The 23,390-nt window shown below is 42.0% G+C and overlaps 1 protein-coding gene across 3 annotated transcripts in view; it reads left to right on the top strand.

Annotated features, from left to right (window-relative positions):
• The window catches only part of FBLIM1 (filamin binding LIM protein 1), a 46,667-nt gene that overhangs the window by 10,396 nt on the left and 12,881 nt on the right, over positions 1 to 23,390 (top strand). For all 3 annotated transcript variants that reach the window (XM_056795732.1, XM_056795733.1, XM_056795734.1), the window contains exons 3-7: positions 455 to 727; positions 7,785 to 7,972; positions 10,190 to 10,307; positions 12,419 to 12,588; positions 16,841 to 17,019. In XM_056795732.1, coding sequence (XP_056651710.1) covers positions 484 to 727; positions 7,785 to 7,972; positions 10,190 to 10,307; positions 12,419 to 12,588; positions 16,841 to 17,019 — 899 coding nt within the window. In that variant the 5' untranslated portion in view covers positions 455 to 483. The remainder of the gene's footprint in view (positions 1 to 454; positions 728 to 7,784; positions 7,973 to 10,189; positions 10,308 to 12,418; positions 12,589 to 16,840; positions 17,020 to 23,390) is intronic.

Genomic DNA, 23,390 nt, shown 5'->3' with positions numbered 1-23,390 from the left:
GTTATTTTTTAAGGGGAAAAAATGACTTGTACCTTTCCTCAGAAGTAGCTTTTTGTCTAAAGAGCTAGATCCTACTAAGCACATTAGCAGGTAGAATGTGAGAAGGGAAAGGGAAAGTCAGGATGATCAGGGAAGCCTTCCTAGAGGAGGCAGCATCTAAGGAGTTGGGTTTTGAGAGAAGGGAGAGAATTCAACAGATGGCAGGAGGGTAGCACTGAAGGAGAGAAGAGATCAGAACAAGAATAGGAGACAGAAAGGATTATAGTTTGTCTGGGACATGAATATGTGAGAGGTTGTGCTATGAGATGAGGGTGGACAGAGAGATTGAAGCCAGACCATGGAAGGAAGGAATGAAGGAACAAAGGAAGAAAGAATGGAAGAAAGAAAGAAAGGATGGAAGAATGGAAAGAGCACAAACAGGCTCTTCCCTAACTAAGTCTTCTCTTTGCTTTAGCCATCTTCTGAGAGAAAAGCCAGAAGGAGATGATGGCTACCAAGCCAGAGAAGAGGATGGCCTCCTCTATCTTCATCACCCTAACTCCCCCTCGACGGAACACAGCAAAGGTGGATGAAGTGAGGCAGGCAGCCTGTGCAAGTCGGTCCAGTCGGGCCCGGGAACCTCCCTTGTCCAAGAAGCCCCCCAGTGATTCTCCAGTGGGCAGACAGGACCCAAGGGTGCCCAGCATTCCCCCAGCACTGCCCCCACCTGTTCTTCTACCTAATGGAGGTAAGACTGAAAACTGGGGCAGGGAACCTTGGGCAAAGGGCACACAGACTTGGTCAGAAAGGCTAGTGGGCACCTTAACTGGCATCTTAGAGCTTGTCATCAATAGTGCAATTAGCAGGCATTTAGTAGGGACTGTGGGACTGAGGAAATGGGTTCAGCATTCTATACCCACTGTGTCACCAGCTACCTCGTGGTGCAAGATGCTAGAGAACCAGACACAGAACACGGGAAACAGTCCTTGTCCTCAAGCGTTTATGCTCTACGGAGGGGTGTCTTCATTTAACATTGTCAGGTCATTTGGGGATTTTTTATTTTGCTCTTAAATACCCAAAAGGCACTTTGGGGGGAAGCATGAAGTAGCTTAGCTCTATGAATAAAGCAGAGCACAAAACTGCAAGCCAGTTTCTTACTACTTGCTCTTAGAAAAGGTGCAGAATACATTTCACATGGTTTTCTCAAAACTTCCCTCCCTGTCTGCACTTCCTTCCAAATTTTCTTCTGTTCCCTTTTATCTATTTGTCTATGTTTCAGCGACACTTTCATGGTGCTTGTTGCATTTGTCTTTATTGCTTTTTAAAGCTTTATTTATATCTTTTATTTTTATATCACAGTTATTTTAAAGGGTATGCGCCTTCCCCCCCCCCCAAGTAGTTTTCCAGTCCCTTCTCCAACTCATTTTGCAGATGAGAAAACTGAGGCTACTAGGGTGAAGTGACTTGCCCAAGGTCACACAGCTAGTAAGTGTCTGAGGCCAGATGTGAATTCAGGAAGATGAGTCTTCTCTGTCTATTTTTCCATTTACCTGCTCCAACAACAACCACCGCCACCCTTTCCTTGGTAAAAAAGGGGGGGAAACACAATTAGGTAAAATCAGAGCTGTGTCATGTGGTAAAGGATGGAAAGGTTTGCAATTTATCCAAAATCCTATCCTAACAGTCAATATCACAACAGAGGCAACATTCATACCCATCATCCCCCACTTTGCCAGTTTAGGACAGTAAGGAAGGTAATGAGCATTTATTTTTGAATTCTTAATTATTTATTAAATAATAAAAGCAGGTTGGGGAAAGCAAAGGCACATTATCACGATTGGTTGTCTCATCTGAGCTTGCCACTCACCATATGCCTGTCCTCCCCCTTCACTCCTGTGGCTCCTAGCAAAGAGGTGGCCGACTTCCTTAACAAGCAATTATTAAGCACCTACTATATGCCAAATAATACAATGAGTGCTTTATAAATATAATAATAGTTACTATTTATATAGCATTACTATGTGTTCAGTGACAGAAACAAGAAGTAGCTTCCCTCAAGAAGCTTACATTCTAATGAGAAAAGACAACATTTATATAGGAAAAAAATACCTACAAAAGTATTTCTGGGGGAGAAGGAACAAACAACCCCTTTAGGACCTTGGTTGATCCCAAACTCTCCTCTCAGCCCCATCCTCTGTAATAAGAATAACTTGCATATAGCCCTTTATGAAGCTCTACTATTTGGTCCTCACAACAACCTTACGAGGGAGGGAATGAATTATTCTCATCCCCCATTTTACAGATTTTTGGAATCCAGCCCTTTCTGGCTCCAAGTTTACAACATCTTGTGAAAGTCATAATAGGAAGGGCTCTTAGAAATCACTGAACCCCTTAATTTTATAGATGAGTTGTTATTGTTGTTCAGTCATTTCAGTTGTGTCCGACTCTCCATGACCCAATTTGGGGAGTTCTTGGCAAAGATAGAGGAGTGGTTTGCCAGCTCATTTTACAGATGAGGAAACTGAGGCAAACAGAGTTAAATGATATGCCCAGGGTCACACAGCTAGGAAGTGTCTGAGATCAATACATTCAGTCTCTGGACCTGGCTCTTAATCCACTGAGACACTTAGCTTCCCCCTTGCATATTTGTTGTTGTTGTTAAACATTTACTATGTGTAATTAGAATTTTGCTCCCCAGAACTCTCCTACCCAGCATCCCATTTGCGACTTCACACTGAGGATAGGTAGGATAAAGTTCTGGTCAACCCCACCTCTCTCTGTGGAGAATTTACTCACGTGGTCTTATTTTTGTTAGATAATTAGCTTTTACACTTCAATTTCTTTTTTATTCCTTCTGCTTCAAGTGATTATTAATAAACCTTATAAAATGAATACTTGGAGTTATTGATATTGATTTAAATCTTACAACTAGAACACTCCTATGGCCATGTCTTCCCAGTCTTGTCCTTGTAAAGTGAATTTCTTTAATCCAACTGTAAGACTTTACACTTTAACTCTATTAAATTTTATCTTCTTACACTCATGCAAGGTTGGGCAGCACTCACCAGCCACTAACTGTGCAACTTCAGGGTCATCCACTTAGCCTTTTTGGGCCCCAGTCTCTTCATCTGTGAGCAGCTAGATGGCACAGTGAATAGAGCCCAAAGTCTGAAGACAAAAGACTCATCTTAATAAGTTCAAATCTAGTCTCAGACATTTTCTAGCAGTGTGACCCTGGGCAAGTCACTTAATCCTGTTTGCCTCGGTTTCCTCATTTGTAAAATGAGCTGGAGAAGGAAATAGTAAACCACTGCAATATCTTTGCCAAGAAAACCCCAAATAAAGTCATGGAGAGTCAGACACAACTAAACAACAACATGACTGTGTCTAGATGGGTTCTCACCAACTCTGGAATTCCATTATTCTGTGTTTCTTGGATATTCCACCCTCCCAGGGTGTTGGAGACATCCTTCAGTTGTCTTTTCCCTCCCCATTCTAGAAAAGGCTAAGTCAAAGCTGGATGGGTTCTCACCAACTCTGGAATTCCATTATTCTGTGTTTCTTGGATATTCCACCTTCCCAGGATGTTGGAGACATCCGTCAGTTGTCTTTTCCCTCCCCATTCTAGAAAAGGCTAAGTCAAAGGGAAGGGGTCCAGTTTGGAAGAACCAAGGAGAAATAATCTGGGAATAGAGCAACTGGTTGTATAGTGGATAGAGTGTTAGGCTTGAAGCCTGGAAGACCTGAATTCAAGTCCAGCCTCAGCCTCTTACTGGTTGTGTGACCCTAGGGAAATCACTTAACCTTGTTTGCCTCAAAAAGAAAGAAAGAGTCTGAGACCGAGATGGGCACATAGCATAGCAGCTGGGAGAAAGACAGGGAGAATAGTTTGGCAAAGACTTTCTTGAGAGAGCAGCTGCTCCCTGGCTTTCCTCGGGACCCCTGGGCAGGCGGTCTTCTCCCTTCTGGCTCTCCTGTCCCCCAGCAGAATCTCTGAGCCCAGCTTGAGCAGCTGTTCAATCCCACAGACACCAGAGCAGAAAATGCCTGTGATGGAGCCAGGAGCTGCAGCTGTTGGGGAGAGGAGGTCTGGAGGACAGATTCTCCTTCCTCAGAGTCCCAGCTTGGAGAGCTCTTTGGGGATGTGCTAAGTTGTGTTTGTGTGTTGTGGTGATTCAAATTATCTTGAAAGACTGATTTTCCTTAATTTCAAAATAATTTATTAATGGATGGTCAGGACATCCTAATGACTTTCTCAACCATCATGAGACCCACAGAAACTCCTGGGCCAGCTACCTATCCCTTGAACATCCTGAACCTTTCTAATTGGTGATAGCTAATGAGGATGGGGTCCATCAGACCCTCAGCCCTTCTCCAAACGGACAGGTGGAGTTTGCACCCAAAAAACCCTTCTCCCTTCCACTTATGGACCAAATTCTGTTAAAAAGGAAGCCATTCATTGGGATTCCCAAGGAAAAGGAAAATGGAAAAAGCAGCAGACACAGGAATACACCGTAATTCTCCCTAATAGATAGGAATAAATACAGTATATGAGAGAGAAATTCTCCTGATATGTGTATGTAGGTGGGCATGGGAAGGTCGGTATATTTGTGCTTATCCTGACCAAACCATCCCTAGCAATTGTCAGCAGAAGCCACTTCTTCGGGCAACACCTTCGGGAAATCAGACAGCAGCTTCTATGTCTCCAGCCCCATCTCCATCCCCATCCCCATCCCTCTCCTCTGTAGTGAAATAAGTATATTAAAATAATGGATAAAACCTACAATTATAACAAAATAACAATTTCAAGGGAAGGGAAGGGAGTTGGGACAATTTATCTAAACCCCAAATCAAGTTGTTATCTTACACTGCCTACCACTTCTCTACCTATAAATCTATCTCCTACAACTAGTTAAATTAAACCCCTTAGTTAATATATAAATTGGGAAGGAAATGAAGATAACAGGAACGGGGTTCAGAGGAAAGTCTCACTGACAGTTGTCCTTCTGAGTCTTGAACAGCTCTGCTGAAAATCACTCTTCAGCAGCAGCAGCAGCAGCAGCAGGGATAGGCAGAATATCAAGGAAAGCCACAGGAGAGGGAGTAGCTGGCGCTCTGGATACACCTCAGAAGAACCAAACAGAAAATCCTCCTGGCTGCTTAATGGTCTCACCCAGAAAAAGAAACTCTCTGCCCTGTAGGATCTCCTGCTCCTGCTCATTTCCCTTTAACAGGAGCCAGAATAATTTGCCTGTAGATAGTGCTTGAAGGTTTCAAAAATACTTTGGATGCTCTTGTTTGATTGTTGCAACAACCTTATGAAGAAGGAGTGAACTATTCTCATCCTCCTTTTACAACGGAGACAACTGAGCCTTAGAACATAAAGGACTTGACCATAGTCACAACTTGCTAGTAAAGGTGTTACATGCAGAGTTTGAATGGAGGTAGCACAGTGGATGATGGAGCACTAGGCTTGGAATTATCTTCATAAATTCAAATTCATCCCCAAACACTTTCCTAGCTGTGTGACCCTGGGCGAGTCACTTAATCGTGTTGGCCTCAGTTTCCTCATCTACAGAATGAGCTGGAAAAGGAAATGGCAAACCATTCCAGTACCTTTTTGGAGGGAAAGTAGTATTTTCTCCCCTAAACCCTTACCTTCTATCTTTGTATCAGTTCTAAGACAGAAGAGCAGTAAGGGCTAGGCAGTTGGGGCTAAGTGACTTTCATAGGATCACACAGCTAGGAAGTATGGGAGGCCAGATTTGAGTGAAGATCCTCCTGATTCCAGATCTGGTTCTCTAACCACTACACCACCTAGCTGCCCCCACTCTAGTACCTTTGCCAAAAAAACCCACATGAGGTCATCATGAGTCAGTCTTGACAAAACGACAACTCTCAGTTCCAAATCAAGTCCTCTTTCTCTGTGATACTTAGTAAGACTAATACATTCATTTAGCCATTTAGTCTGTGAATCTATTTCAATTATTATTAATAATAATAATAGTTAATATTTCTGTAGCACTTCAAGGTTTGCAAAATGCTGTAAATTTGAACCATACAACAAGTCATGGGAAGAAGGTGTGATTATTATCATCTTGATTTTACAGATTGGGGAGTTGAGGTAAACAGGTCATACCCAGGGTCACATAGCTAGTGTCTGAGTCTAGATTTGAACTCAGGTCTTCCTGGTTCCAAACCCAGTCCTCTGTACACTATGGCACCATCTAGAGGCCTAGAGACCTGATGCAGGGAGGTTCATTTGGAGGCTTATAAAATAGTTTTGAATTTCCTTTCCCTGCCTTTCATTCAAAGCCAGATTATTTTAAAAGGTTAAGTAATTTAGCTGCATAACCCTGGTCAAGTCCCTTCTTATTTCTGGGCCTCAGTTTCTCCATCTGTAAAATGAGGCCCATGCACTCAGTGTTCTCTAAGGTCTCGTTTCTGACTCTAAATTCAATGATCTGTTACAATGAAGAGGTTGATGGCTCTCAAGTCAGAGAAGACCTGAGATTCAGACCCATCTCTAATGTTTACTACTTAGGTGACCTTGGGCAAATACATTACCTCAGTGGGCCTCAGTTTCCTCATCTGTAAAATGACAGGGATGGCCCAGATGGCCCCTGAGGTTCCTAAACCTGTGATCCTATAAACTGACTGGGAATTCCTAGTGGGGGAGAGGATTTGGGGGAGGAGCTGGGCTGCGTAGGGTAGCGGTGACATTCCTAGTTGTCATGAAAACAGGGGTAGAACTTGGGAGCCAGCTCCTGCTCCCTCCCTCCCTCCGAGGCCCCTAAAGCAGTGCAGCTCAAGAGGCAAAAAGCCCTGTGCCCCTTTGGGACAGCCTGACCCTGCTTTGAGACTGGCACTAACCCAAGCCCCAGAAGTCTGCCTGGGTGGCTCTCTCCACGCCAGCTCTGTGATTTCCCAGTACATCCCATCTGTCAGGCTTAGGAGTTAAAACTAGTGATCCATTCACCCGCTGGCATTTGTTCCCACAGCAATTATCCACCATTGTTGTGGCAACCTGGCAGATGCTGGGCGTGTGGTTGTGGGGATGGCTCCCTGGTGTTAATTACACCGGGATAATTGTTAGCAAACAAAAGAAGGAGGTTGAGAATTGCTGCTGGCTGACCACTAACTTAATCCTGCTCATCCTTCTCCATCCCCCTATCCTTAGAGCCTCTCAAGACCTGGAGAGACACAGCAATGACTAAGAGGCAGGATTTCAGGGGACCACTGCCTCCCCCTTCAGTTTTCAGATACCACCAAGATTTTGGGTAATCTTGGGCAAGTCCCTCCAATTCAGTGCTCTGAGCCCTGGTTCCCTCCTTCATGAAATCTCTATGGGCCCTCCTAACTCCAACATTCTCTGTTCCAAGTTCTTCCCAGCCCTGACATTCTCTGTTCTAAGGTCTCTCCAAGCTCTGACATTCTATGTTCTAAGGATCTTCCCAGATCTGACATTCTTTGTTCTAAACTCTCTCTCAGCTCTGACATTCTCTGTTCTAAGGACTCTCCCAGCTCTGACATTCTGTGTTCTAATATCTTTTCTAGCTATGACATTCTATGTTCTAAAATGGCATCATCTCTTTAGATTAGCTGTTCAGAGGGCAGGACTCTGAGAAGATTGGATTTGGGGAGTGGGATTTTATGGGAAAGACTAAGAGGTCTGAGGGCTGAATGCTGCCAGTACCAAGGTAGGTCTTGATGGCATGAGGGAGTATCTAAGACAAATGGCACCTTCATGATTTCACCAGAAGTTCCCATCTTGGTCTCCATCTTGTTCTTTCTTCTATGTTCAGGGTCCTCCCTTCCTCCTCCAGCCCCAGATCCTGAGGACAACTTCCCTGACCTGGATCTCCTTCCACCTCCACCACCCCCTCCAGCCTTCCTGCTCCCACCAGATGAGGACTGCCTGGCCCAGGACGGGAATTTGCTCTCAGAAAATCTCCAGCAGCTGCATGTGGCCCCTCCCCCTCCCCCACCACAGGTACTGGTTCCTGTAACCCCCCAAAAAAGTATAGCAGCCTCTCTGCCTCCTTGTAACCTTATTGGGGAATGGGGAATGCTGGGCAGAGGCCTAAAAAAAGAAGAGAAATCCTTGGCCTTGGAGACTATTAGAGTCATTCCTTAAACTCTAGGAAGCACCAACTGCATCATAAATGGAAGAAGATATATTTTTAAAGACCCCAAAGAAAAGGAGCCCATGTTCTTCCTCTTCATCCTTTCCAATATCTAATAATAAGAGTCACAACAGTCATAGTGATGAGAGTAGTAATAAGAATCATAATGATGACAACAAACAGTGCACATTGCCTGAGCATTTTCTGCTAACCAAGCAGTATCTAGCCTTATTTTATTTCATACTTAAAATAGCCCAGTAAAAGTGGTGCTGGTACAAATATTTTTATCCCAATTTAACAGATGAAGAAACTGAGGCCAAGACATGAAATTACTTGCCCACATAATTCATAAATGTATATAGTGACTCAAAGCCACTTAACTCTTTGTTCAGACCTCTTTCCATTATACAATAACCCTGGCTATTTGGAAGACATTTCTTCTATCTCCCCTGAATTTCTTATGCAGAAGAGGAACTCTCTGTTTCTTCATCTGCAAATGAGGTGGTTGTAAAAAATATATATATATTTCTAAGAGACTTTCCCAGTTCTCATATTCTCCATTCTTAGGTCCCTCCCAGCTCTAACATTCTCTGTTCTAAGGTCTCTCCCAGCTCTGACATTCTCTGTTCTAAGCTCTCTCCCAGCTCTGACATTCTGTGTTCTAAGCTCTCTCCCAGCTCTGACATTCTCTGTTCTAAGGTCTCTCCCAGCTCTGACATTCTCTGTTCTAAGGTCTCTCCCAGCTCTAACATTCTCTGTTCTAAGGTCTCTCCCAGCTCTGACATTGTCTGTTCTAAGGTCTCTCCCAGCTCTGACATTCTCTGTTTTAAGGTCTCTCTAAGCTCAGACATTCTATGTTCTAAGCTCTCTCCCAGCTCTGACATCCTGTGTTCTAAGGCCTCTCCCAGCTCAACTATTCTGTGTTCTTAGGGCTCTGACATTCCCTGTTCTAAAGGGCCTCTAAGCTCTGACATTCTGCATTCTCAGGACCCTCTCAGTTCCACCATTTTTTGTTCTATGTAATCTTTTTGGTCATAGATCGGGCCATTTCCAGAACAATGTTTTAGTTATTGGTTTTAAATTCAAAACAGAAAGAAATAAAAACAAATTTCATTTAAAAAAAGATGATTTTCCCCCCATCCAAGTTCTGGACTCTATCATTATATAACCCTCACCTTTGGACCCGGCTTTAGAACCTCTTTTAGAAGATCTCTTCGAGCTCTGATGTTGTGCTCAGAGCCCTCTTAAAACTATCTTAAAAGTATTTCTTGTCCTGCTTGGCCTCAGACAGCATAACGGAGCCATGGGAAGAAGCTGGGAAGAGAGTGATTTAGGCATGATGCCAGGAAAGCCTTCCTCCTGATAGAGCTGTTCCATAGTGGAATCATCAGGATCCCCCTCACAGAAGGTCTACAGGCTAAGCCTGGATGACCTCTGGTCAGTGATATTGGCCTAGCTGGTTGCTGGCTCCCTTTCTAATGCTGAAATTCTGCAATTTGAACATTCTCTGCCTGTTGGCCCCTTCCAACTCTGACTTCGCTTGTTCTGTGATGCTACAAAATCCATTTCTCTTGCTTTATCCTCAGTGGAGAGACAAACCATCTGGTTTCCCAGCCATCCTATGATAACCAAAACACTTTTGGTTGTTCATAGACTGGTGAGAACTGAGGAATGGAATGAGGAGAAGTGCCCACTTGTCTACTGAGGCAGGCTTAGGCCAAAGGCCAAGGGCTCAGGGGAAAGCAAGATCTTGAGCAATTTCTTGGGAACTAGACGTAATCAATCATCTGTGTTATCATGGGAAGAGCCTGGGGCTGAAAGCAGAGAGACATGAGGTCTAGTCCTAGTTCTGTCCCTAATTTGCCCTATGACTCCCCACCCCTACCAGGGCCTCTGTTTCCCCATCTATAAAATATAAATTTCCTCCTTTGTGATGAGAGCCCTACAGTAATGCATGTGCTTTGTCATTGTCAAGAGCTGTGCAAAGATGGGAAGAGGGTTAAAGCAGGGCATAAAAATGTTTCCTGGTATTGGAGCTGAGTATCTGCTCTCAAGTTTTTTTTTCCTTTTTGTCTCTATTACAGGTCCTAACTGAGCCCCACCAACTCAAGCCTAGACCCAATCACTTCAAGGGAGTAGAGGAAGAGCTGCCACCACCTCCTGAAGAGTCATCTGGCATCCCAGAAAGGGAGGAGTCCACAGGTATCCCCATGGGTAGAGGGCAGGAGTGATGGCCCTCCTAGTCAAGGCCCAAAGAGTTTCCTGCTCTGTTCTGGGACAACCAGAGATACCGAGAATAAGGAGAGGCTTGGGGAGTAGAAGGGGAGGTCATTGTCACCTCTCCATGTTGGCTACAGTGTGGTACAGTTCTGAAGAGCACTTCTGCTTCCTAGCACTGTGAAGGACAAGTTAGGAGAATTAGATTCCACCTCTGTCTTTTCTACAAAAAGTCACATAACCTTGAGTGAATCCCTTCCTCTCCCTGGGCTTCAGTTTTACCCTTTTTTTTTTTAAACCCTCAACCTCCATCTTAGAGTCAATACTGTGTCAAGGCAGAAGAGTGGTAAAGGCTGGGCAATGGGGGTCAAGTGACTTGCCCAGGATTACACAGCTGGGAAGTATCTGAGGTCAGATTTGAACCCAGGACCTCCCATCTCTGGACCTGGCTCTCAAACCACTGAGCTACCCAGCTGCCCCCTCAGTTTTATCTTTTGAAAAACAAAGGGGTTGGATTAGGTAATACCCAGACTCCTTTCCAGCTCTGACATTCTGTTTTCTGAGTCCTCCCAGCTCTGACATTATGTTCCAAGGCTTCCCCCAGCTCTGACGTTCTCTGTTCTAAGGTCTTTCCCAGGTCTGACATTCTCTATTCTAAACTTCCCTCCCAGCTCTGACATTGTCTGTTCTAAGGTTTCTCCCAACCCTGATATTCTCTGTTCTAAAGTCCCTCCCAGCTGACATCCTGTGTTCTAAGACTTCCCCCAGCTCTGGCATTCTCTATCCCAATGTCCCTTCCAGCTCTGACATTCTCTGTTCTAAGATTTCTCCCAACCCTGATATTCTCTGTTCTAAGGCCCCCTTCATCTCAATAATTCCTCTGGGTTCTCTTTCTAATAAATTCTCTTCAAATCTGGAAAAATATATGACACTGTCCCCTAAAAAAAGTACAGCAAGGCAAACCTCAACCAAGAAAGCTTTGAGCCTCTAGGTGCATTTCTAAGACCTAGACCAAAGTGAGACCTTAGCCATCATCTGGTCCAACTCCTTCATTTTCTAGTGGAGGAGCCTAAAGCCCAGACTTGCCCAAGGTCCCACACTAGTAGCAATGCTAGGATTTGAAGCCACATCTCCTGATTGAGCTCAGGGGTCTTTCCACTAGACTACACAGTGTTCTCTCTCTGTGTCTCTCCACATTAGTGGGTCTCTCTTAATGATTATTCATTCTTTTTACCCACAAAGCACCACTACAATGTGAATTGTTCTTACAAAGAGCATCTTTTTTTTCTATACTGAGAGCAATGTCAGTTTCTCTGCTCCTTTTTTTAATTTAATTTAATTTTTCCCCCTGCTACATGACTCTTGCCTCTCACCCCTCTTCTCTCTCCACTCCCAGAGCTGACAAGCAATTGTACTGGGTTATACATGTGTTATCACTTAATACCTATTTCTGTATTATTCATTTTTGTAATAGAGTGATCTTTTACAACCAAACCCCCAAATCCTATACCCATATAAACAACTGATAAATCATATGTTTTTCTTCTGCATTTCTACTCCCAGAGTTATTTCTCTCGATGTGGATAGCATTCTTTCTCATTAGTCTCTCAGGGTTGTCCCGTATCATTGCATTGCTATTAGTAGCAAAGTTGATTACATTTGATCGTTCCACAATGTTTCACTTTCTGTGTACAATGTTTTTTTGGTTCTGCTCATTTTGCTCCACATCAGTTCATGGAGGTTCTTCCAGTTCATATAGAAATCAAGCAGATCATCATTCCCCAATCGAGGGCTGCCCCCTAATTTTCCATTTTTTTTTGCCACCACAAAGAACAGATTAGAATAATTTTATAAAACCTTTTTTTATCATCTCTTTGGTGTATAAACCTGGTAGTAGTACTGCTGAATCAAAGGGCAGGCTGTCTTTGAAAGTTCTTTGGGCACACTTTCAAATTGCCTTCCAGAATGGTTGGATCAATTCACAACTCTACAAGCAGTGTATTAGTGTCCCAATTTTGCCACATTCTGGTGGGCTGAGAATGGTTTTGTATTCTCTCAGGATGGGCTCCTGACTCTCAATGTATCCCATCCCCCAGACATCTGTGCCTTCTGCCACAAAGTTGTGTCCCCCCGGGAGCTGGCTGTGGAAGCCATGAAGAGACAGTACCATGCCCAGTGTTTCACATGCCGAGCCTGCAACCGACAACTGGCAGGCCAGCTTTTCTACCAGAAGGATGGCCGGCCCCTCTGTGAACCCTGTTATAAGGTAGGTATTCCCTGTTCAGCCCTTGGGAGGGCTTCTATAGAAATGAAGATGGAGGAAAAGGCAGAGGACTCATGGAATCATTACTTTAGAACTGCTAGGGATAATAGAGGCTTCTATAAGACTCCAACCCTTCCTCTTACACATGGAGAAACTGAGGTCCAGAGAAGTTATATAGCAGGGGCTAGTTTTCAAACCTAGTTCTTCCATCCTCAAATCCAAGATTTTTTTTTCCTTTCGTCATGACAGGTTGGATGATGGGGAGGAGGGAAGAAAAAGGTGGGAGAACCTATTACCCTAGAGGAACTCAAAGTGAAAGAGGCAGGAAGGGATTAGAAAGGTCCTGAAAAGAGGCCCCTTTAAGAAGGAATTTAAGGGGCAGGTGGGTGGCTGGGTCAATGGACAGAGAACCAGGTCTAGAGATGGGAGCTTCTGGGTTCAAATCTGACCTCAGACACTTCCTAGCTGTGTGACCCTTGGCAAATCACTTAACCTTAATTGCCTAGTCCTTACTGTTCTGCTGGCTTAGAACCCATATTCAGTATCAATTTTAAGATAGAAGGTAAAGATTCAAATAAAAATTTTTAAGGAATTTAAGGCTATATTGGCCTAAACTGTGTCCCCGACACCTAGAATCCTTTCAGAAGAGGCTACAGAACCACTTGTCAGTTGTATTGTAGATAAGGATTCCTGCTACACTTTAGGGATTTGATTAGATGGTTCCTGGGGGATCATTGAAACCTGAAACCCTCTGATTGTTTAGAAAATAAGATAGGCCAAAAATGAAAGAAAGAAAAAAGAAGGAAAGGAAGAAAAGAAAGGAGGGAGAGAGGAAGAAATAAAGAGAAAAAGGAAGGAAGAGAGAGAGAAGGGAGGGAAAGAGAAAGGAAGGGAGGGAAGAAGAAAGAAATAGAGAGGAAGAAGGAGAGGGAGGAAGGAAGGAAGGAGAAAGAAGAGAGAGAGGAAGAGAGGGAAAGAGGAAGGGGAAGGAGGAAGGGAGGAAGAGAAAGGAGGAAAAAGAAAGAAAAGAAAGAGAGAGAGGGAGGAAGAGAGGGAAGGAGGAAGGGAGAGAAAGAAGGAGAAAGAAAGAAAGGAAAGAAGAAAGAGATGAAGGGAGGAAGAAAGGGAGGGAGAAAGAAAGGAAGGGAAGGAAGAAGAGAAAGAAAGGAAGAAAGAGAAGGGAGGAAGAAAGGAAGGAGAGAAAGGAAGGAAGAAAGAGAAGGGAGGAAGGGATAGAGAGAGAAAGGAAGGGAGGGAATGGGAAGAGAAAGGAAGGAAGGAAGGAAAGAGAAAGAATGAAAGAGGTGAAGAAAGGAAAAAGAGAAAGAGAAGAAGGGAAAAGGAAGGAGAGGAAGAAAGAAAAAGAGAGAAGAATGGAGGAAGGGAGGGAGAGAGAAAGAAGGAGAAAGAAAGGAAAGAAGAAAGAAATGAAGAAAGAGATGAAGGGAGGAAGAAAGAAAGGGAAGGAAGGAGAGAAAGAAAGGAAGGAAGAGAAGCGAGAAAGGGATAGAGAGAGAAAGGAAGGGAGGAAATGGGAAGAGAAAGGAAGGAAGGAAAGAGAAAGAATGAAAGAGAGGAAGAAAGGAAAAAGAGAAAGAGAAGAAGGGAAAGGAAGGAGAGGAAGAAAGAAAAAGAGAGAAGAATGGAGGAAGGGAGGGAAGGGATGAGAAAGAAGAGGAAGAAAGAGAAAGAAAAAGGGAGGAAGGAAGCAAAGGAAGAAAGAAAAAGAGCAAAAAAGAAAAAAGAGAGAAAGAAGTAAAGAGGGAAAAGAAAGAGAAAGATATTCAGATTCTTCACCTAAAACTATCAAAGAGTCTTCCCCTTGGCCTCCTCCACTCTGTTTTGGTTTGGGTTTGTTATTAGATAGTAAGGTATTGTAAGTATGTTGGACTTGTAGTAAGGAAGCCTTGAATTCAGCCTTGAATAATGACTCCTCCTTTGCGGTATGTTGTTATGAGGATCAAATGATTTAACCTATGGATGTAATCTATGTTTTGTAAGGCCTGGGAGTATTTTATTATGGCTCAATGAGAAGAATGGAAAGAGAGGAGAAAAGGAATATATCTGGAGGGTAAGGAAGAGAAAGATTAGGAAAATTCGCTCACATAATTCTTTTAGTAGATCCCTATTTACTAACAGGCTGCTAGATGGCACCATAGTACATACAATGCTGAGTCTGGAGTCAGGAAGACCTGAGTTCAAATTTGATCTCAAACACTAGTTGTATGATTGTGGGCAAGTCACTTAACCCTATTTGCCTCAGTTTCCCCATCTGTCAAATGAGATGGAGAAGAAAATGGCAATCCACTCCAGTATCTTTGCCAAGAAAACCCCAAAATGGGGTCACAAAGAGTCTGCTGAACCAACAAGCAGACAGCTCTACATACAAAGAGGAAAGGATAGGAGGAACAGCTCATCTGAACTGGCTAAAGAAAGGAAGAATATGTACATACACACAAAGGGTTGGGTAATACATTTCATTCAACAGAAAAATAGGAGGGAAAGGGGAAGTGGAATTAGAGGGAAGGTAGATCAAGGGAAGTCCTAAACAAATCAAACTAAGGAAATAACAAATATAACTATTTAAACTGTAAGAGTAAAAATGAATAAATACTCCTACTATTTAAAAATATGTAGGATTTTTAATCCTAAATCAAAAGAGAGAGAAGAGGGGAAAAAAAGTTCTTTCAGTCAAGTGAGCGGAGCAAAGAGAGCAGAGACTCCCACCTGCAGCACTTTACCAAAAGCACAAGCTCTGAAAAAAGGGCCTTGCTGGGTCTCCACCAAATGTATCTCCCAAGCCTCCTTAGACAAAATGAGGACGTAACTTAAAAGGATGCTGGGAATGTAGCTCGGGTGTTGCAAATTTTCCATCTGCACAATGCTTTTTTTTTGAGGCAACAAAGAATGGGAAACTGAGAGGGAGCCTATCCATTGGGCAATGCCTTAACAAGTTATAAATAAATATAAATTATATATTATGTGCATAATATATAATAGAAATAGAAATAAATTCCCAAAAGTTCATAAATATGATGGAATCATATTATATTATAAGAAACAATGAAGGGACTTGTTTTATAGAAACCCAGGAAGACTTGTATGAACTGATGCAGGGCAAAGTGAGCAGAACCAAGAGTACAATGTATTCAACAACAGCAATATTGTAAAGGCAAACAACTTAGAGAGACTTAGGAACTCTGAGAAGTGCAATGACCACCCACAATTCCAGAGGACTCACAATTAAACATGATACTTATCTCCTGATAGACTCCATGTACAGAATTTGACAATTTTTTTGGATATGCCCAACATAGATATTTGTTTGGATTGACTATACATATTTGTAACTGTGCTAGAGTTTGTTTTTCTTTAGTTGTGTTGGATTTAAATTAATATCTCCAAGTTCTTATTTTATATCACTTGAAATAGAAAAGGTAGATAAGTATGGCAGGGCAGGGTTTGAGTATGAGGGTAAGAAGGCAGATTTTTGCTGATAAAAAATGGGGGGGAAGTGCTTTGTACATCTTAAACACTATATAAATGTTAGCTGTTATGAAACTTGCCTTTATTGTAGAAAATACAATTTTATAATAATCCCATTCCTCCCTTTCAGAATCTGGGGGCCCCCAAGGATAGACCCCAAATAGTAGCATAGTAGAAAGAGGAATGGATTTGTAGTCATAGAGCCCTGGACTTCAGTTTCTACAACTGAAATGATAAGATCAGTAGAGGGACAAGTCTGGAGACAGGAGGACCTGGGTTCAAATTTCATTTTAGACACTTCTTCACTGTGTGACCTAGGGAAAGGCACTTAATTAATCCTAGTTACCTAGCTCTTGCTGTTCCTCTAAGAATGGAGACATGGAGCAGCTCGGTGGCTCAGTGGATTGAGCCAGTCCCAGAGACAGGAAGTTCTGGATTCAAATTTGGCTTCAGATACTTCCTAGCTGTATGACCCTGGGCAAGTTTTGACTCCCATTGCCTAGCCCTTAGCACTCTTCTGCTTTAGAACCAATACATTGTATTGACAGTAAATACATTGTATGGACATACAGTAAAAGTTTTAAAAAAGAAAAAAAATGATAGGATCAGTTGAGATTCCTAAATCTAAATTTAATTCCTAAATCTAGCTCTAAGTCCTATTATCCTATGACTCCCAGAGTTCTCTTCTCCCCCTTTCTCTTTCTCCTGTCTCTTCAGGGGCAGCCCCCAGCAGGCAGCCCCTCCATCGGCTGTGGCTTTCTTCCCCCAGGACACTCTAGAGAAGTGTGGCCGGTGCCAGGCTGTGGTCCTAGAACACGTCATCCGAGCTCTTGGCCAGACTTTCCACCCAGACTGCTTCATGTGCGTGGTGTGCTCCCGGCGCATTGGGGATGAGAGCTTTGCTTTGGATGACCAGAATGAAGTCTACTGTTTGGATGACTTCTACAGGTAGAGTGTGATGGGGAACTGGAATGGCGAGAGGGAGGAGGAGCCTGAGTATGGCCCACTAAAGGGAGAAGAGATTGAAGGAAGCGGAGAAGAGAAGGCTGGGGGGTGGGAATGGGGAGACAGGGAGAAGACATGACCACAGGCTAGCAGCCCACTCTTCTTTTTCTTAATAAATTAAAAAAAAACAACTTTAAAATATATCTGAATATTATTTTTAAAGACTGGGACTCCTTATCTTACCCAGGCTAGATGTTCAGGGGCTACTCATGGCCCATTTCCACAAGTCATTGACCTGCAGCTTTCTAACCTGGGCTGTTCTCCCAAGGGCTCCCCATGTTGGTACCTGACTTAGTGAGGACCAGGATCTGTTTGGCATAGTCCACTGCAGCTTGAACTCCCAAGCTCAAGAGATCCACCTGCCTTATCCTCTTCCAAAGCAGAGGGGTCAGAGCTGTGGGTCACCATACCCAGTCACCCCTTCTTTTTCCTTCCTCAATTTCCCTGATGACTCCCTTTAGTACAATATTTTTTAGAACAATTTAGTGCAACTTTTAGTAAATTTAGTACACATATATTACAATTTTAGTATAATTTAGTACAATTTTAGTACAAATTCATTTCAATTTAGTACAAATATATTACAATTTTAGTACAATTTAGTACAAATTATTATAATTTTAGTACAATTTATTACAATTCTAGTACAAATTTATTATAATTTTAGTATAACAATACAATTTTTATCAGATTTAGTACAAATTTATTACAATTTTAGTATAATTTATAATTTTCATACAATTTAGTATAACTTAATACAATTTTTAGTGAATTTAGCACAAATTTAGTATAATTTTATTACAATCTTAGTAAATTTAGTACAATTTTCAGTAAATTTAGTACAAATTTATTACAATTTTAGTATAATTCAATACAACTTAATACAATTTTTAGTAAATTTAGTACAATTTTTTTTATGAGTGAATAGATGAACAAAGAGCTAACCTCTTTAATGAGAGGAAATTATATTAAGACACATTTTCTCTCAGGACGAGAAAGATTATCCTAAGAAATTAGAGCTAGTTGACAATGAAATAGGCTAACACATGGTGTAGTGAGCTCCTCGTTATTGCAGGTATTCAAGAAGCTAGAGGATTACTTGTTGGGGCTGTTAAAGAGAGGATTCCTGTCCAGATAGAGGTTAGACTAGAAAGGTGGGTGGTGCAGTGGAAAGAGCATTTGCTTTGAGCCTGGAGGACCTGAGTGTGAATCCTCACTCTGCTTACTTGTAACCTGGTTGACTGGCTAAATCATCCAAAGCTCTCTAGGTCTGTTTCCTTATTTATAAAATGAGAGATAGAAGGTGGTGGCGGCCAATTAGATGATCTCTGAGATCTCTTCCTACTCAAAACCTTGACTAGGCAATAAAAATTGAGTCAAACACTGTGTGCGAGGTGGTGCTAAGGACTCAGGATACAAAAATAAGAACTTAGACAAGCAGTCTCTGCTCTTAAGGAGCATATACTTTAATGAGGAAAGACAACATGCAGAGTGAAGCTGAGGGGCAGCTAGGTGGCTAGAAATGGGAGGTCCTGGATTTGAATCTGACCTCAGACACTTGCTAGTGGGGTGACCCTGGGCAAGTCCTTTAACCCTCATTGCCTCACCCTTACCGCTCTTCTGCCTTGGAATCAAAACTTACTATCAATTTCAAGATGGAAAGTAAGGCTTTAAAAGAAAAAGAATTTCTTTCTTTCTTTTTTTTTTAACTTTAGGAGAGAGGAAATGAGGCACAGCACTTAGTGTAGGACCTGGCTATGTTGTTTAGTCATTTCAGTGATGCCTGACTCTTTGTGACCCGACTTGTGTTGGGGTTTTTGTTTTTGTTTTGTTTTTTTTTTTTTTTGACAAGAATCCTGGAGGGGCTTGTCTTTTCCTTCTCCGACTCATTTGACATATGGGGAAACTGAGGCAGAGGTGAACTGACTTGCCCAGGGTCACATAGATAGTGCCAAAGGCTCTGATCTTCTTGCCTCCAGAGATTGTACCATGTAGATGCCCACCTGGCCCATAGTAGGTACTGAGTGTTGAAAGATTGAGATAAGTTTTGGTGGCAGGAAATACCTCGCAGGGAAGATAGTGGCATCAAACTCAAATAGAAACAGATGTCTGCAGGTGGCACATTCATTTAGAAAATGACGAATGATCAGGCTCTCTCTTTGTGTTTTCATTCTGTTAAGCATTTCCTAATTTTATGGCCTGGGTGGGGGATTTTGAGGCCCTCTTGTGGCCTCCCACCCACAGGGTTGGCTCTTCTGGTCTAGAGTGCCCTCAGGCTCTTCATCTGTACCAGGAGAAGGTTGTCCTGGATCTTTTTAGGGGACCTGGGCCCCTTTGGGTGACGCCTATGGATCCTTTCCCAGAGCCATATTTTTAGATGCATCAAACAAATGCATAACATTACAAAGAAAACCAATATATTGAAAAATAGTTGCCAAAATATATTAAAAAGCCAAGTTTGCAAACCCCTAGATTTAGATGATCTCCGCTTGTTGAAACACTGGATAAGGTACTGAGTCTGGAGTCAGGAAGACTCCTCTTCCTGAGTTCAAATCCAGCCTCAGACCCTTACTAGCTCCAATCCATCATTCATTCAGCTACCAAAGGATTTCCCTGAAGCACAGGTCTGATCCCCACCTTCATACTCATAAACTCCAGTGGCTCCCCATTGCCTCCAGGAGCAAATATAAACTACCCTTCACAGCCTACCCCCTTCCTACCTTTCCAGGCTTCTCACACCTTACTGCCTGACATATAGCCTTTGATATAGTGACTGGCCTTCTGGCCGTTCTCTCTGGTCTCTGGGCATTTTCTCTGTCTGTCCCCCATGCCCAGAATGTTCTCTCCTCTGCTCTAACTACTGATCTTCCTGACTTCTTTTTTTTTTTTTTGCTTCCAAAGGTCTCCATTTCTTTTTAATTTATAATTTAAATGAAAATAAATTAGTTAAAATAAAAATTTTCAGTTCTCTATAGAAACAATTTTTTACAATTGTGTTTTCTGCCAGTTTAAAATCCAGATTTTCTCCTTCCCTCTTTTCCTCATCCCCCCCATTCCTAGATGATAAATAATCTGATATAGGTTATACCTGTACTTTCATGCAATACCTATTTTCTCATGTTGTGATAGAAGATACACATCACACATACAATAGAAATCTCACAAGGAAATATATAAGAAGATGGCAGCATTTGATCTGCCTCAGATTCCACTGATTCCTTCTTTGACTGTGGAGAGCATTTTCATCATGAGTCCCCTGTGGTTAACTTGAAGACTTGCTTTGCTGACTGCCTTTTTAAAAAATAAATTTATTATTTTTTTAACATTACTTTTCATACAATTTTGAGTTCTGAATTCTCTCCTTCCCTCGCCCGCCCTTAAGAAGGCAAGCGATATATACCAGTTATCCAGGTGAAACCCTGGAAAACATATTTCTATATTAGTCATATTGCAAAAAAGGGGGAATCAAAGGCAGAAAAATAAGAAAGTGCAAGAAGGATGCTTGAGTCTGCTCTCTGAGTTCATTGGGTCTCCATTGGTGGAGAGCATTTTTCATCACAAGTCATTTAGTCATTTGGAATCCTCTTGTAGCATGTATTGATCAGAGGAGCTACTCCTTTCAGAGTTGATCATTGTTTTGATATTACTATTCCTGTGTGATGTTCTCCTGGTCCTGCTCACTTTGCATCGGTACATGGAAGCCTCACTCCCTTTCAATCCCAACTAACGTCCTATCTTCTACAAAAGCCTTTCTCAATCCTTCTTCATTTTAGTGCCTTCCCCCTCTTAATTATTTCTTATCCTGCCAGTACATAGCTTACTTCTACATAATTATTTGGAGAGTAGAGACTGTCTTTTGCCTTTTTTTTTTTAATTTTAAAAATTATTTTATTTGGTCATTTTTATACATTATTCACTGGAAACAAAGATCATTTTCTTTTCCTCCCCTTCCCCCCTCCCGCCTTTCCCTCTCCCATAGCCGACACATGATTCTAGTAATTAGTTCCTGGCCCAGAGACAGTTTCTAGCACATAGTAGGTATTTAATAAATGTCTATTGGCTCATTAGAGTGAAACAATTTCCCTGTGGGCACAAAGAGTATCCCAATGTTCCATGGAAAATAGTATATTTTTTTGGAAATTTTTATTTAATTAGTTAATTTAGAATATTTTTTCATGGCTACAAGATTTATATTCTTTCTGTCCTCTCCTCCCATAGCTGACCCACAATTCCACTGGGTTTTACATGTCATTGGTCAAGACCCATTTCCATATTATTGATATTTGCATTGGGTTGACTTAGAGTCTACATCCCCAATCATATCCCCACCAACCCATGTGATCAAGCAGTTGTTTTTCTTCTGTGTTTCCGCTCCCACAGATCTTTCTCAGGATGTGGACAGCATCTTTCTCCCAAGTCCCTCAGAATTGTCCTGGATCATTGCATTCTGCTAGTAGAGAAGTCCATTGTTAGATTGTACCACAGTGTATCAGTCTCTGTGTACAATGACTTCCTGGTTCTTCTCCTTTTGCTCTGCATCACTTCCTGGAGGTTGTTCCAGTCTCCATGGAATTCCTCCACTTTATTATTCCTTTGAGCACAATAGTATTCCATCACCAACATATACCACAATTTGTTCAGCCATTCCCCAATTGAAGGGCATCCCCTCATTTTTTAATTTTTTGCCACCACAAAGAGTGCAGCTATGAATAAGAAAATAGTATTTTCTGACATTAAAAATATATGAACATGGAAAAATATTCTAAATTACTTAACTAATAAAAGTAAATAAAAATAAAATCTATATAGAGGGGGCAATCTAGGTTGCTCAGTGGATTGCAAGCCAGTCCTAGAGATGGGAGTTCCTGTATTCAAATCTGGCCCTGGACAAGTCACTTAACCCCCATTGCCTAGATCTTACTGCTCTCTTCTGCCTTAGAATCAATACATAGTATTGATTCGAAGACAGAAGGTAAGGATTATATATATATATATATTTCCACATAAGTTTTCTGAAGTTATATGATCCAAATTGTTTCCCCCCACTCCCACCTCCTTCCCTCCCCCTTCCTGGTGCTGGCAATCAATTCAACCTGGGTTATACACGTAATATCCCGTGAACTATAGGTGGTATTGGTTAAGGTTAAGGGCTCAAAAAATTCTCCTTTGGAAAGTGTTACAAGGGAATCACTTTAAAAGACTGATATATATTAATTTAAGGTCGCCCAGGAATCAGCTATGTAATTCCTAAATGAAAAACTCAAGTCAGCCGTCAGCCTTTTTTTGGAGTTTAATTACAATAGGAGCAAGAAAGGAATTAGAGATATATATAGAGAGAGAAAGGGGAGAGAAGGGAATAGGGCTTAAATACCCCTTCTGTTTAGGCTGGGCCAAAAGGCCCAAGCCCTTAGATAGCTGGGGCAAAGAAAAGAGATCAGTCCCTTTCACTCACGTGTCCAAAATGGAGAAACAGTCTCAGAGGCCCCCACCTTCAGCTTCCTTCAGAGCAAGCTTCCCCAGAGCCCAGGAACCACACTGCTCAAAAACTCCCCCTCCTTCAGTCTCCAGCCCCTCCTATCTTTAAGGAAACCATCCAAGTTGCCTCCCCTCAGTCCTCACATCTACCAATCACTCTTCATCAATTTCCCTGTCAATGGAGGCTCTCGCTTAACCCAGGACCGCCCAGAGGTTTCTGGCTTTTGCACATGTCTGTTGAAGGTCATATTTTCAAATGATTAAATCTATACTCCTTTGCTACAGCCCTTTCTAAATCCTGTTAACTTGAGTATGGTAGAGATTGGAATAATTAAATTTTGATCTAGGCTGCAGCCCTTACTCAATCTTATTAGGACTGAATAGGGTGGAGTATCTCCATTGTATCAATTCTAAAATCAATCAAGACTCAAAGAAATTCCTGTTCTATGCTCAAGCATAGGTCAAAGTCCTTTCCATTGTTCAGCAAAGGGTTTCTGTCCTAAAGTAATCTTAAGAAGGGAAGAGAAGGAACCTCCCATGCCAATGGAGTTCCCATTCCAATAGACTCTCAGTAAGAAATTTTCCAAGTATGAAATATCCCAATGGTGAAATTTCCAACATTTATAAGTCTAAGGAATTTTGAGGTTTACAATCCCCCCTGATGATCATTGGGAGACTAGTCTCCCCATTGATCATTTAATATAATCATTTTGTAGTTCTAAATTCACTTCTAACTAAAGATATATACAATATTCAATTTTCTAAGAGAAATTAGAATAGTGAGAGAGGAAATAGAAAAGAAAAGAAAGCAAAACCAATGTTTGCTAGGCGCATTGACA

Source organism: Monodelphis domestica, chromosome 4, assembly GCF_027887165.1.
Source record: "Monodelphis domestica isolate mMonDom1 chromosome 4, mMonDom1.pri, whole genome shotgun sequence".
Classification (NCBI taxonomy): Eukaryota; Metazoa; Chordata; class Mammalia; order Didelphimorphia; family Didelphidae; genus Monodelphis; species Monodelphis domestica.
This window is presented reverse-complemented; position numbering and strand designations above follow the sequence as displayed.